The sequence below is a fragment of the Perognathus longimembris genome, chromosome 2 (assembly GCF_023159225.1).
Source record: "Perognathus longimembris pacificus isolate PPM17 chromosome 2, ASM2315922v1, whole genome shotgun sequence".
Classification (NCBI taxonomy): domain Eukaryota; kingdom Metazoa; phylum Chordata; class Mammalia; order Rodentia; family Heteromyidae; genus Perognathus; species Perognathus longimembris.
In genome coordinates, this window is record NC_063162.1 from 118,769,462 (window position 1) to 118,784,168 (window position 14,707).

At 38.5% G+C, this 14,707-nt stretch overlaps 1 protein-coding gene across 1 annotated transcript in view; it reads right to left on the reverse strand.

The window, feature by feature from the left end:
• Positions 1-14,707, reverse strand: part of LOC125347022 (serum paraoxonase/arylesterase 2) — a 32,669-nt gene that overhangs the window by 17,526 nt on the left and 436 nt on the right. The window contains exon 2 of the mRNA XM_048340059.1: positions 7,299-7,369. Coding sequence (XP_048196016.1) covers positions 7,299-7,369 — 71 coding nt within the window. The remainder of the gene's footprint in view (positions 1-7,298; positions 7,370-14,707) is intronic.

A 14,707-nucleotide genomic window follows, 5' to 3' on the forward strand; every position in this document is an offset into this window, starting at 1 on the left:
GCTAAAGACTGGGTATGGTGGTATGTGCTCATAGTCACAACTTCTAAGGAAGTAGGGATAAGAAGATGGAAGATGGGGCTGGGAATATAGCCTAGTGACAAAGTGCTCGTCTCGTATACATGAAGCCCTGGGTTCAATTCCTCAGCACCAAATATATAGAAAAGGGCGGAAGTGGTGCTGTGGTTCAAGTGCTAGAGTGCTAGCCTTGAGCAAAAAAAGAAGCCACAGTGCTCAGGTCCTGAGTTCAAGCCCCACAATTGGCAAAAAAACAACAACAAAAAACAAAAAACCCACAAAAAAACAACCAACCAACAAAACAAGAAGATGGAAGATGACAGTCCCCAGGTTAAACCATAATATCTTATCTGAAAAATAAACTAAAATTAAAAGGGCAAGGGGCATAGCTCAACTGGTAGAGTGCTTGCAAAACTCTGTAGCATCCTCAGGACCAATGTATAAAGTTAATGCAAGATGTATATATACAGAGGACAAGGAGGAAGAACGCCCATCTCACTTCTTAACAGAATTATTCTCAATAGCATGGCTACTACTGTTTCTAAAACAGTAACTATTTGTAAAAATAAGGTCCTTTCTACCCTTGATGTTCACCATACCAACTTACCTTTGACAAAGTAGGAATGTATGTCCATCACCCTTACTCTTTGTTATCAAAATCACCAGATAAACAAGTGTTATTGAAAAAAAGTCCATAACCACAGTTACTAGTGAACATTCTGCATCATGGCAGTCAACAAACGCTTATCAGGTGTGGACGAACCACAGGGCAAAAGAAAAAAAAGCGCACAATTCTAATTAAATCTAAAAAAGTTCTTCAAATGTGCTTCTAATCACTCATCTTCTCTGCTCTGTTGCCTTTTGAAGCGCCTCAGAGGCAGTAAACATTTCCATGAGAGGGGCCATAGGTGACAGATTTCCTCCTTCTTTCCAATTCCAGACAGCAGCTTACACACATCACAACATAAAGGTCACAAACACAGACAGACGCCTGTGCAGAATACAAATGCTGCTAGGCTTGTTTTGCTCAAAGGCACACTCTGTCCCAGCAAGCTGTAACAGAAATATACTTGGCAGTTTGTCCTGTAATGTGTCTGATGATGCCCTGTTGTCTACTCTGAGACATCAATTCGCAGAAGGTGAGCTTCACAGGGTGAGAGCTGTTCAATAATGTGACAATTATTAACTGAGTCACAAAAGTAACTTAAGAGATCAATGACCCACCCTCCTACTCTTTTCCAACATCCCTCACAGATGCCAATCCTGGCTCCTGGAAAACCATTTCTGAGGTGCTTGTTCTTCTTGATGGCCAATAGATGGGATGAAGTTGCCATATTAGTCAGGACTCCAAAACCATCTTAGCTCCAGAACTGACTGTATTGTCCTACACCCATCTAGCCAACCAGCCATTCCATACTGAGTTTGTGTCTTCCTGCTGTTTGGGCAAGCCCAAGGAGCATTCGTCAGTCTAAGTGGAGGAGGTATGAGTTGAAAAGAGATGTGCAAGGAATGAGAGGGCAATCATGGATCTGTAGAGAAACTTTAAAGTAGGAAGGTTGCTCTGGCAACTTGAAGTTGTATTGAGCACATTTTTGTTGCAATTTCATGATGATTATCCAAACTTTAAACATATACCCCAGTGGAATAATATCACCGTTAAAGACTTAGTCATAGGCATACAAGTACAGAAACAAAGATGATCACACATTTGTATAGAGTTGCAAAATTTCACAACAATACGGTTATATCAAAGGAAGAGAGTAAAAGCCTGCAGAATGAAAGAAAATCTTCATAAATATCATCTGACAAGATGTTAATAGCCATTGTTATGAAAGATCTTTAAAGAACTTAGTGTAATAATAGAATACAATTTTAAAATGGAAATATGACCAGTTTTGATAAATGTTATGTTTACAGTATCAGAAGTAGACATATAAGTAGCCAAAAAGATATGAAAAAGTTTCCAGTCAGGGAAATTTAAGTCAACGCTACAGTGAGACATCTCAGTCAGAATGGCTATGCTTAAAAGGGATAAAAAACAATAAATGCTGGCTACGAAGTAGAGAAAAAGAAACTCTTTCACACTGTTGGTATGTATGTAAATTAGTCCAGCCCTAAGGGATAATAATATGGAGAGTGTTCAGGAAAAAAAAGTAAAAATAAAACTACATATGATCTACTAAACCCTTTTACCAGATAAATGAAATTTCTATATAAAGGAGATACTGGCATGCCGAGTGGATGGACGGATATTTTTATTTAATGTGGCATTCTACGTTAGTAAGACACATTTGTAGTCATATTGAAATACCATTCACTCCTTAGAAAGGATGAAATCCTGAGCTGGTTGTGATGTTGAATGTCTGTACTCTAGCACTCAGGAGGCTATGGCAGGAGGATTGTGAGTTCAAGGCTCATGAAATCTTCTCATGGGCAGCAACATGAATGGAACCAGAAGATTCTGTATTTAGTGAGGTTAACCAGAAATAGAAAGACAATTATCATGTCCTTACTCACTGTGGAAACTAAAAGACTTGAAGACATGGAAGTAGAGAGCAGAACATAGCACTAGAAGATAGGAAGGATAGGAGAATGGATATGGCAAGTGTAGATAATAGAGACCAAAATACAATCGAGTGAGAAGTAATTCTGACTGTCTATAGCATTAATCTATGGCACTGAGTTACCATGGTTTATAACAATGAACTAGATACTTAAGGATAAATAGAGGGGGGGAAAGTTTGAAGGTTCCTAACCAGCAGAAATTTTGAGGAGATGGAAATGCTAATTACCTATTCTAGTCATTACAACTATATCCATATATAGTCATCAAACTGAACCCCATAAACAAGTACAAATATACATAATTTAAAAACTAAAGATTAAAAAAAGAATGAAAATCAAGAGTGTCAGTTGATTGGAATACATTTGTACATGTGTAAAAATGTCATAATGAACCCTCCCTCCCACTGTATGCTACCAAAAAGAAAGTAAAAATACCTAAGATCTACATGTTTAATATAGTCATCAAACAAGGTTTCATCCAGTGTTCCTCATGTTCACTGACAAGACTGGGAGAAGTTAGCAATATTATGTTAAGTTTTTATTCCATTACCACTGACCATGATGTTTATAGTACATTATAAATTAATGTACAATTATCCTGCATTAGCATGAGTATATTGCATTGCCCTTTCCTTCTTCTGTTATTAGCATTCATGTGGATAATGTAAATATTTATGTTTGTGACATAATTTTTTGGACTGAGGCAGCTCTATAATGTCTTTCATTGGTTTAGAAACAGTGCAGTAGGAACCAGGGCCAGACTCTTTTGAGGCAGCATTTACATAGAGGTTCACACTTCACTTACATTGCAATTTATTTGGAGAAGGTCTAGGCAGTCTGACAACAGATCACAAGAGACTAGGAGCCCTTGACCTCTGAGGATGTGCCTAGCATACATTGGATATTCCTTCATTTTAAAAGCATCAGGGATCTCAATCAAAGAAAATAGTCTGGCCCTCTTATGATTTCTGAGATAGTCTGCAGATATCTTCTGCAAAATAAATGACTAAAATGAGATGTCTCTTGGAAATGTTCTGCAATACAGGAAGGACATAGGAATGTAACAGATAATAATTAGTATCCCACAAGGACAAATAAAATTCAGAGTGTCTTACACAATGTGTTAATGTATATATACAGATTAGTATTCAGCCTTAAAAAGGAAGGAAATTCTGAAACATGCTAGGGCATAGCTAAACTTTCAGGAAACAAAGAAATAAGTCAGTCCACAAAAAGTTGAACACTGTGTGATTCTACTTTAGGAGGTTCTCTAGAGCAGTTCAGCTCAAAGAGAATGGTGGTAGCTCTTAGCTGGGAGGGGACAACGGGAATTAATAGTTAATAAGTATAAAGCTGCAACTTTGCAAGATGAAAAGGAGTTCTAGAGATGGATAAAGGTAGTAGTTGAACAACAATGAAAATATATTTAACACTACTACACTGTATATGTAAAATGGTTAAAATATGCAATGTCACAAATAATTTTCTGACTCAAAAGAAACAAAAAGCTCTGCAACTAAATATGCATTAAGAAGAGAATTGGTTAAATCCTCATGGAACATGACTATTTACATACAGTCCTGAGTAAGACTATATGTGCTCAGTTGTAGAGCTACTCAATCTGGGTTGGAAGTGAAGGGAATAAAGAAGTTTGCAGCTCAAAGGTACCATTTGTGAAAGCAAAGGCACATATTTGTGTGGATATATCTGTCTGCATATGCACTGAAAATAGCAGTACAATATAAATTTTATCTCTGGGGTTCTTTCTGAGAGGGAACAGAGTTTGTGGAGAATTTTTTATTTCCCATTTTAGATCTCTCTATACAGTTTGAATATATAATGTTTCTATGAGCTTTGCATAGGAAAAGACTGTGCAGAGGTTGGGTCCTGACTGCTCACACCTATAATTCTAGCTACTCAGAAGACTGAGATCTGAGGATAATGCTTCAAAGCCAGTCAGGGCAGGAAAGTCTGTGAGGCTCTTATCTCCAATTAACTTCCAAAAAGCTGAAAATAAAGCTATAGCTCAAAGTGTTGGAGAGCTAGTCTTGAGCACAAAAGCTCAGGGGTTGTTCTCAGGTCCTGAATTTAAGCCCCAGGACTAGAAAAAGAATGTTCTAAAGGAGAAAGAAAACCCTTTGTCTTGTATCTAAGTTTATCTGATTTGGGGAAGGGAAGGGGAGGCAGAGAAGTGGTGGGACAAAGGGTGAACTAATTCAGCGTGATACTCACTAGACACTATGTTGGAAATTATCTACAGGGAGAGGGGGATTGGGAGGGGAAAACTGGGAGAAACTGAGGGAGTGGTGACACTGTTCAAAAAGAAATGTGCTCATTATCTGACTTATGTAACTCCTATGTACATTAACTTTACAATTAAAAAAATGGAAAGATTTAAAGGGGGGGCAGGTGCTGGTGGCTCACACCTGTAATTCTAGCTACTCAGGTGTGTGAGATCTGAGGATCACAGTTCAAAGCCAACCAGGCAGTAAAGTCTGAGACTCTTATACCCAATTCACCATGAGAAAACCAGAAGTGGCGCTGTAGCTTCTGTGGCTCAAAGTGGTAGAGCACTAGCCTTGAGCAAAAAAGCTCAGGACCAGTGCCCAGGCCTGGAGTTTAAGACCCATGACAGAGAGAGAGATAGAGAGACAGAGATACACACACATACACACAAACACACACACACACACACACAGAGAGAGAGAGAGAGAGAGAGAGAGAGAGAGAGAAATTTTGCTTAATGTAAGTTTCCAAAGCACAGTAAATAAAGTATGAAAGAAGAGCTGGCTCTATTATACTATGTATAATTTGATCCGATTTGTGTGTGTGTGTGTGTGTGTGTGTGTGTGTGTGTGTATGTATGTATGTGTGTGAAAGTATTCCTAAGTAGACAGAAAAGCTACAAGAACATACATATATTTTGCTTAACAGTGTCACCTATTAGGAGGAATGAAATGCTTCTCTATAATCTGGACTTAAATAGGTGAAAACAAAACACTAGTGCTGTCCCTCTCACTTCTAGATCTGGTTCCATAAGCATCAGAAGTGCCCCAGGATGAGTCTAGTTATTTCTACACTGTGGTTTTCTGACTTTTATAAGTGATCTGATTCTTGACTCTTAAAGACATCAGCCTATTCACAAACTGATCATTATAGTGAAAAGTATAAAGGCCAAAGTTTGCCAAAGATCATTTACTGCAAATATGTGGCAGAAGCAAAACAAGAAACTAAGCGTTTTGACTTTAACTCTTTTTCATTTCTTATACTATGAATGATCACTAAGAATGACTTGTTTTTATTGGTCCTTGATACCTGAACAATAGTTACTTGAATCAGTTATGTTCCCAGGACTTTGGTGGGTAATAAAAAGTAAAAACCAAACCAAAACAAACAACAACAAGGAAACACCAAGACATAACATTTGCCCTTGAAAAAAATTGCAGAGAAGATGGACAGACCCACTGGCAGGGGAGAAACTGGACCACCCTAACACCCTAACCCAGCAGAACCAGGGTTGTTCTTGGGAGCCCTCCTGAAACTCAGGTACTGCTATGGTGAATCCTGAAGAGCCAAAGGACCATAGACATGCCACTAGTTACTCTCTCCTCTGCAGTCAAAACCTTCAGTGTAGTGGGAAAGTGCCAAATGTACATTAGGGATATGTCAGATGTGGATTTCAGGGTAATGAGCAAAGTAAAAAGGTCCTATCTGCATGGACCTTTCCTTCCCTTTTCTCTTCCTTCCTTCCTTCCTTCCTTCCTTCCTTCCTTCCTTCCTTCCTTCCTTCCTTCCTTCCCTCCTTCTTTCTTTTTTTCTGTTTTTGAATACTAGGGCTAGAACTCAGATCCTGGATGCTGTCCCTGATATTTTTTTTTTCTCAAGGCCAGTATTCTATCACTTCAGCTACAACTCTTCTTCCAGCTTCCTTTGGGGGGGTGTTAATTGGACATAAGATTCTCACTGACTTTGTTGCCCAGGCTGGCTTTGAACTGTGATTCTTAGTTCACAGTAGCCAGGATTATAGACTTAAGCTGCAGATGCCTGGCTTACCTTCCTGAAGTCCCACCACTAGCTAACCTCCAGGAGAACATAATACCGATGTCAGAGGGTATCCCCAAAAAAGAACAGACCTTACAAATGTAACTCAGAGAAGTCACTTGAGAAGAAAACCAATGAATCCAACAATAAACAAATGTATGCAAGTATTAAATGACAGGGAGTCTAGAAAGGAGAAATATAAGATGCATAAATTCAAAGAGGAGGGATTGTGCTGGGTGCCAGTGGCACATGCTTATAATCCTAGTGACTCAGGAGGCTGAGATCTGAGATCTGAGATCTGAGGACTGCAGTTCAAAGATAGCCTGGCTGAAAAGTCTGTGAGACTCTGATTTCCCATTAGCAACCAAAAAATCTGGAAATGGAGCTGTAGCACAAAGTTTAAGCCCCAGGCACAGCAAGAGAGAGGAAGAGAGAGAGAGAAAGAGAGAGAGCGAGAGAGAGAGAGAGAGAGAGAGAGAGAGAGAGAGAGAGAGAGAGAGAGAGAGGAGAGAGAGGAGAGAGAGAGAAAGGTTGGGGGAGGGACAATGGATCAAAGAGGTTTCAGTTGCTCTAATGAGACTTAATTGCTGGAAAACATCAACTACGGGCAAAAATAGTGCACTAGTGAACTGTTCTAGTTGGTGGTCAAATGATATAATTAATTTTCTTATTCATACCAATTCCTTTAATCAGGTGGCAGTTTGGAAGGTCTATGGATTCCACTTCTCTGGAGGCTTGAAGTCGATTTCTGTTAAGAAAACAAAACACTATTTGTTTATATGTTCCTTGCTTTAATTTAGGAAGAGTTTAAATAAGTATACAGCAGTAAAACATAAAGCAGCATAGTAGATGAAAGAAAAGGTAGAAAAACGAGTATAGGTACTAAAGTAGAGTGTCCTGAGTTCTAGATGTCGATGGGAATTGTAGAGAAAGACTCAACAAATCAAACTTGAATCCAAGATCCTATGCAATTAACCACCAGAATAATGGAAATGGCATTATAGCTGAAAGTGGTAGAGTGCTAGCCTTGATCAAAAAGAGCTCAGGGATAGTGCTCAAGCCCTGAGTTCAAACCCCCAGGACAGACAAAAAAAAAAAAATATATATATATATATATATATACACATACATACACACACACACACACACACACACACACACACACACACACACATTCAGAGCACACGGTAATATTTCTCACCCTCGGATGGGGGAGGAGAACCTGGATATGCACCCAGAAGCCTTGTCTTTCTGCTCAAAAGCTACATAATGAAAATGATGATTCTCACACCATCATTGAAGGCCAAAAGAAAATGGCATTGTTCAGGGCCTGGCACATAGCAGATACCCACACATAGTTATTTAGCAATACCAGAAATCCCAATGCAGGGCTGGGAATATGGCCTAGTGGCAAGAGTGCTTGCCTCATATACATGAAGGCCTGGGTTCGATTCCCCAGCACCACATATATAGAAAACAGCCAGAAGTGGTGCTGTGGCTCAAGTGGTAGAGTGCTAGCCTTGAGCATAAAAAGCCAGGAACAGTGCTCAGGCCCTGAGTCCAAGGTCCAGGACTGGCAAAAAAAAAAAAAGAAAGAAAAAGAAATCCCAATGCCTGTGACAGTATTTATTGAGTTTGGAAGATTAGAAAACATCAATGGCTTTAGCAAAATTACTCATTTTATGAAAAGAAAAGCAGTAGAAACAACAAGGGAATACTGAGCTCTGATGGATACCTTCCATTTCCTTTCCACACTAGAGAGCCACAAGGTTGTCTGGTCCAACACATGTGGATAACTCTCTTTGAAAGGCCACATACTATAGGCTTTCCCTTCTCTCATGTTCTCACCTTCTCTGTTTTCTCTAGTTCCATAAAAATAACAATGGTGTGGCAGGGAGTTTTACATTTTCCCAAGTAGTTTCCACATACCATATATTTAATCGACAAGATATTAATTGGCTATCTATCCCTCTCTCTTCAAATCTCTGACAGCCACTGACTTCCAAATCCTGGATGTGCAGAAGACCACTGAATTCTTAGAGAAGGAAGGGAGGAAAGATGGAAGGAAGGAAGGAAGGAAGGAAGGAAGGAAGGAAGGAAGGAAGAAAGGAAGGAAGGAAGGAAGGAAGGCAGGCAGGCAGACAGACAGGCTTGGCCTAAATAATGCAGAACTACCAAGAGGTTTTAGCAACTATATACATTTTGAATATTAGCATCATGTTTTCTAAATAGATATTAATTAGTACATCTTTGGAATCATATACCCAAATAGTATTATATTGCTTGAAGTATAGCAATAAAAAATTGATAAAATGTAAATATGTAAATGTTATAAAATGTATTACATGAATATTAGAGAATAAAACAATAAAAATGCAATAAATTTCATGTCTCAGGACAAATATATATGTGTATACATGGATAGATATCTACCAAGATATTGATATCCCTCTCTATGTACACATATATGAGAGAGAGAGAGTATGCTCTGTAGTAGTAACAGCAGTCACAGTAGTAGTAATGATGAAGATGTTGTTGATGATAATCATGGGGGGTCAAAGGAAATCAATAGTGAAAACAGCTAGTTGATCATCATTCTAAATAATATACCTCAATGAATTTATCCAATACTTCAACCAAATCTAAGAATAGATACCATTCAACCCCCATCTTAAAGATGATGGAATCAACTCAGAGAGGCAAGGACAACTTTCCCCAAACATCAGTTCAGTGAAGAAATGATTTTCAACATAAACTACATGATTAAACAGATAAACTAAATGATTAAATACAATCTGCTCAAAGTAACATTCAAATATATTTGAACAGCTTAATGTAGAGTGTGTGTTTTTTCAGAGTGCACAGATTGCCATCCATAGTTAATTTATATACTTTGTTCAAAAGGATAATATCAATATTTGGTTGTACAGTATCAACTTTAGATATGTAGACTATAGGCGATTAAAATCAAAGAATTACCTAAGGCTGTGTATGAATTTTAGTTAACCAAATAATTTTTCTCATGACCTTCTGTTTCAATCTTTGCAGCCCATCAAGACTTCCAAATCCCTTCTGTAAAATCCTGCTAGACTTTTCCCAGGCAGAACTATCAGTTCCCTTGTTCCTAGTGGAATTCTAGATTTGAGGGTGGTAAATCAAACTAAAGCCAACATCCCTTTTCGTTTACTCTTCCCATGTCAGGGAACCATGTGCTTTCCTTGCCTCTCTTTTATTTATGTGTATTTTATTTAGGTATATATGACTCAAACTTGGAGGAAAGGTACTTCTGCTCCCAAAAGAAAGATCAGACATAAGAAGAGCATTAGCCGGGACCATCATCCTTTTTCCCTCAACATTTGAACAACATACCGAGCTACATGATAGCATCTATACTGAATCCTAAATAAGCATAAGACTATGAGGTTTACACTGCAAGCTCAAAGTAGGACTTTGCACTTCTCTGGCTCCAAATGAACTCTAGACTGGACCACCTAGAGTTCTTTTTTTAATGACCATGTATGAACCATGAACTACTACTTGTATAAACTACCATTAGTTTGATATGTATTACTTGTAATAAATATGAAAGCATTCCTAACATCAGATTTAAGAAGTTTGAGAAACGTAGAAGAGAAAATCATATACATTTCATATATATCTCAGATCAAAAGTATGTATTCCTGCCAAAAAAAATTAAGATAAAAGGTATACACATAAATATGTGGTATTTAAAGAGAAGGGAAATCTTTTTCCTTTTGCTATAGCCTCTTTGTCCCTAACACTTTATAACCTTTGCAGGATATATAAGGTCTGACACTCCATGGCTTCCTTAAATGGTGCCAACAATCAGTCCTCAAATGATTCTACCAGGAAAGTACATGCAGGCTCTTGAGCTAGAGTCAAGTGACCTTTATAGAATCCATGGGTAAAATTCAAGGATCCATGATGGAGAAAAGTGTCTTTAGTTAACCTTGTAACTGAAATTGTTTCCACTGGTGATGTGTATGGACAAGGAAAAAAATCCACACTGAATACTATTAACATATCAGCGACTCTGTCACTAATTAAATTAGATCTTCAGACATTACATTTCAGTTGTTGTGGATATGTCATTTAAACTCCCTAGTACTTCAAAATATCTACCATAAGACATGTTTGTGCCTCTAGATATATTTAAGTCTATTTTTACATCATAATTTAGATGTTTAAATAGTTTGCTCATTGTATTTAAGTATAATTGGTTTCTTTTAGAGCCTTATATATTTAGCTCAGTAGTAGAGTTCTTTTCCTAGTATAAATGAGGTCCTCGGTTCAATCCCCAGCATATTAAGAAGAAAAAAAGAACCTACAAAGGAAGCAAAACTGCTTTATCAAACTACTAAGACATCTATGGCACAATTAAGAAACCTTGCTTGACGCTGGCCATTGTTGGTTCATGCCTGTAATTCTGGCTACTCAGGAGGCTGAGATTTGAGGATCAAGGTTCAAAGCCAGCCCAGGAAGGAATGTCCATGAGACTCTTATCTCTGATAAGAAAACCGAAAAAAAAAAACGAAAGTGGCTGTGTGGCACAAACTGGTAGAGCCTTGAGTGAAAAAGCTAATGGACAGTACTCAGACCCTGAGTTCAAGGCCCACAACAGAGAAGGAAGGAAGGAAGGAAAGAAAGAAAGAAAGAAAGAAAGAAAGAAAGAAAGAAAGAAAGAAAGAAAGAAAGAAAGAAAGAAAGAAAGAAAGAAAGAAAGAGAGAGAGAGAGAAGAAAGAGAGAAAGAGAGAGAGAGGGAGGGAGAGAGGGAGGGAGGGAGGGAGGGGAGGGAAGGAGGAAGGAAGGAAGGAACAGAGAAAGGAAGGAAGGAAGAAAGAGAGAGAGAAAGAAAGGTGTGAGGGAGGGAAGAGGGAAGAAGGAAGGAAGGAATCATTGAGCTGCCACATGGCTCACATAATTCTAAGTGTTGTATGTGAAGGAACACAATTATGTCTCATGATCCCACTATGGAACACATGGAAGCTCCAGATCCCAAAGATTAAGGCACTACAACACAGAAATATGAAGTAACCAGTCTTGTGTGTAAAGTACGTTAGAGGTATGGATGAGGGAATTCAACCAATCTAGCCAGAAAGTATGTGCTCTCTTAACCAGGTCATTACCATAAAATCAAATCAATTGCTTGGGCTGGGAATGTGGCCTAGTGGTAGAGAGCTTGCTTTGTATACATGAAGCCCTGGGTTCAACTCCTCAGCACCACATATACAGAAAAAGTCAAATCAATTGCTTATTTCTTTTATTTTTTTCTTCCAGAGCTGAGGACTGAACTTGGGGCCTTGCAATTGCTAGGCAGGTGCTCTTCTGCTGGGCTAAATCCCCAGCCCCTACTGCTTATGTCTTTCATTCCAAAAACAGCATTAGTCACCCCAGAGTGAAACCAGACAAGGGGCTGCTAGTTATCAGCTTGCTTCCTAGGTGGTATCAGATGAGCATTCTATGCTGTGGTGCTAATATGTTACCAGCAAAGTGGGAACAGGGTGACTATCAGCACTTATTTTGTGTCATATCTCACCACCTTTGAAACTTACAAACATAGATGGGGCTTTATCTATGTACAAGAGGTGTAAAAACAGGGCATTATCTTTTATAAAGACTTTTAAACCCTTTGGAATTCAGCCCTTGAGCCTCTGTGATGCTTGGTACTAAGTAACTAAGAACGTGTGCTAAGGATACTAAACCTGAGGAACTTTGTTCATTGGCAGAAAAGCTTGGGGATCAGATGGAGATGGGACCAATTGCATGTGGAATCAGAAGACCGAGATTGAAGTACAGGTCTAAAATTAATATTAATATTAATAAATTACATGTTGAATCAAACTCTCCACACTTTAATATTTATATGTAAACAGAGAAAGGAATATATACATACATAAATATATATATATACACACACACACATATGAAGTCATAAAAGTACAAAGGCATTCCTTTTAAATATCAATAAGTAAACATTTTGATCTAATATAAAGAACTTTACATAGTGAGTGAATTAATGATCAATACACAGTAGATGATAAGGAGGATGGCAGTATAAAGAGACAAAAAATGGCTGCCTCTTTGTACATGTTCCAAAAGAGACTATCAGGTTTCTTGGAGCTGTCATATAAAGTATTAGGCATCATACAAAACGTTCAGACACTTGTTGGAGTTCCTTCCCACTCTTACGTTTCAGATGCATTCAGATCTCATAATTCACCCAAAGCTGGAAATATTGCTACAGGAAAGAACTAGTCTGTAAATTCTGGCTACCTTTTCCTTCACCTTTACTGCCCAGGTCGGGAGAGGAGGAGAAGGTGGGTTTTGAACATAACCTTTACTGAGAACTTGATGTGGTTACAGCTCAGAAGGAAAGAAGACAACTCCAATGGCTTTTTATCTACCTGAGGCACACTTAGGCTGAAAATTACCCATTGTGTATCCAGAATTCAAGCTGATGTTTAAGTAGGCCTCCTGGGAATGCAAGAAAAGCTTCACTTCTCTAGTAATTGAAGAATTAGATAGTAGACACCAGATTAGAGCAAAAAGATCAACAAGAAGCCTCAGTCCTTTCACCTTCCTCTGGGGAGCCAGGAGAAGGCTGCTTTTCAAATACTCTCAGGGACTGAAAGGAGGATCTCAATACTCTACAGAGGGTAGACATTCTGCATGATCCAAAGGAGGGTCCAAGATAATTCAATCTGAACTAAAATTAAAATTTAAATGAAAATGACAACTGCATCCCAAGGGATAGTGGCTCATACTTATAATCCTAGCTACTCAGGGGGCTGAGATTGAGGATCGAAGTTTAAAACCAGCCTTGGGCAGAAAGTTTTTGAGACACTTATTTCCATTTATATATATATATATATATATATATATAGAGAGAGAGAGAGAGAGAGAGAGAGAGAGAGAGAGAGAGAATGATATGCCAGCCTTGAGAAAAAAGAAACAAGAGTAAGAGGCTGAGTACTGGCATACCTGCATACGTGCATGTATGTGTGCACATTCACACACACACACACACATACACACACACACACACACACACACACACTGTCAGAGAGAATAGGTAGCTCACATATGTAATTCTAGCTGTTCAGTAGGCTGAGATCTAAGGTTCATTGTTCAAAGCCAGCCTGGAGAAAAGTCTATGAGACTCTCATCTCCAATTAATTAACCAAAAAAATATTTTTTTAAGCCAGAAGTGGAGCTGTGGCTCAAGTGGTAGAGTCGACCACCAGGATAAAAGCTCAGGGATAGCGCCCAGGCCCTGAGTTCATATGTCAGGACAAGCACAAAATAAAAACAAACAAATAAACAAAAATACCTCAGTAAAAGCTGTTATCAGTAGGAAGCTTGAGGTACATGGGAAAAGAAGGCTGTTAGGGGGCTAATGGGAGAGGTGTGGGCTTAACAAGGAGGACAATAAAAGAGGATGGATATGTTCAAAGTTGAATATATATATATATGAAAACAGAATGATAGATCCTAGAATTGTTCCAGGAATGCAAAGTGATAAGAGGGGGTGATGTTGATTGCAATATAAGTATATATTGTAAATGTGGCTGGAATTGTCACAATGAAATCCCCCACCTCTGTCAAAGCAATGTATGCTAATAATAATAATAATTACAAATGGCCAACATATGAACAGTGGGAAAATACAAATCAAACTCTCCAAGAGATACCACTTCACACTGGTTAGAATAGCAGATATGAAAAAGGCAAAAGCTAAAACTCCTGGTGAATTCATGGAGTCAAGGGAAATATTTTTGTTCTCAGGACAGAATCCACAGGCTCATTTGTTAGACAAATACTCTACCCCAGAAGTACACATCCAATCTGGAAAGGGAATCTTTATTTGTTGTTGATGGGAATGTGTAAATTCATACAGCCATAGTGAAAACACATGGAGATTTCTTTAAACATTAAAGTAGAAAGCCAGGTGCCAGTGCCTCACACCCATAACCCTAGCCACTCAGGAGGCTGAGATGTGAGGAATGTAGTCCAGCCCAGGGAAGGAAAATCCATGAGACTCTTATCTAAAAATAACCACCAAAA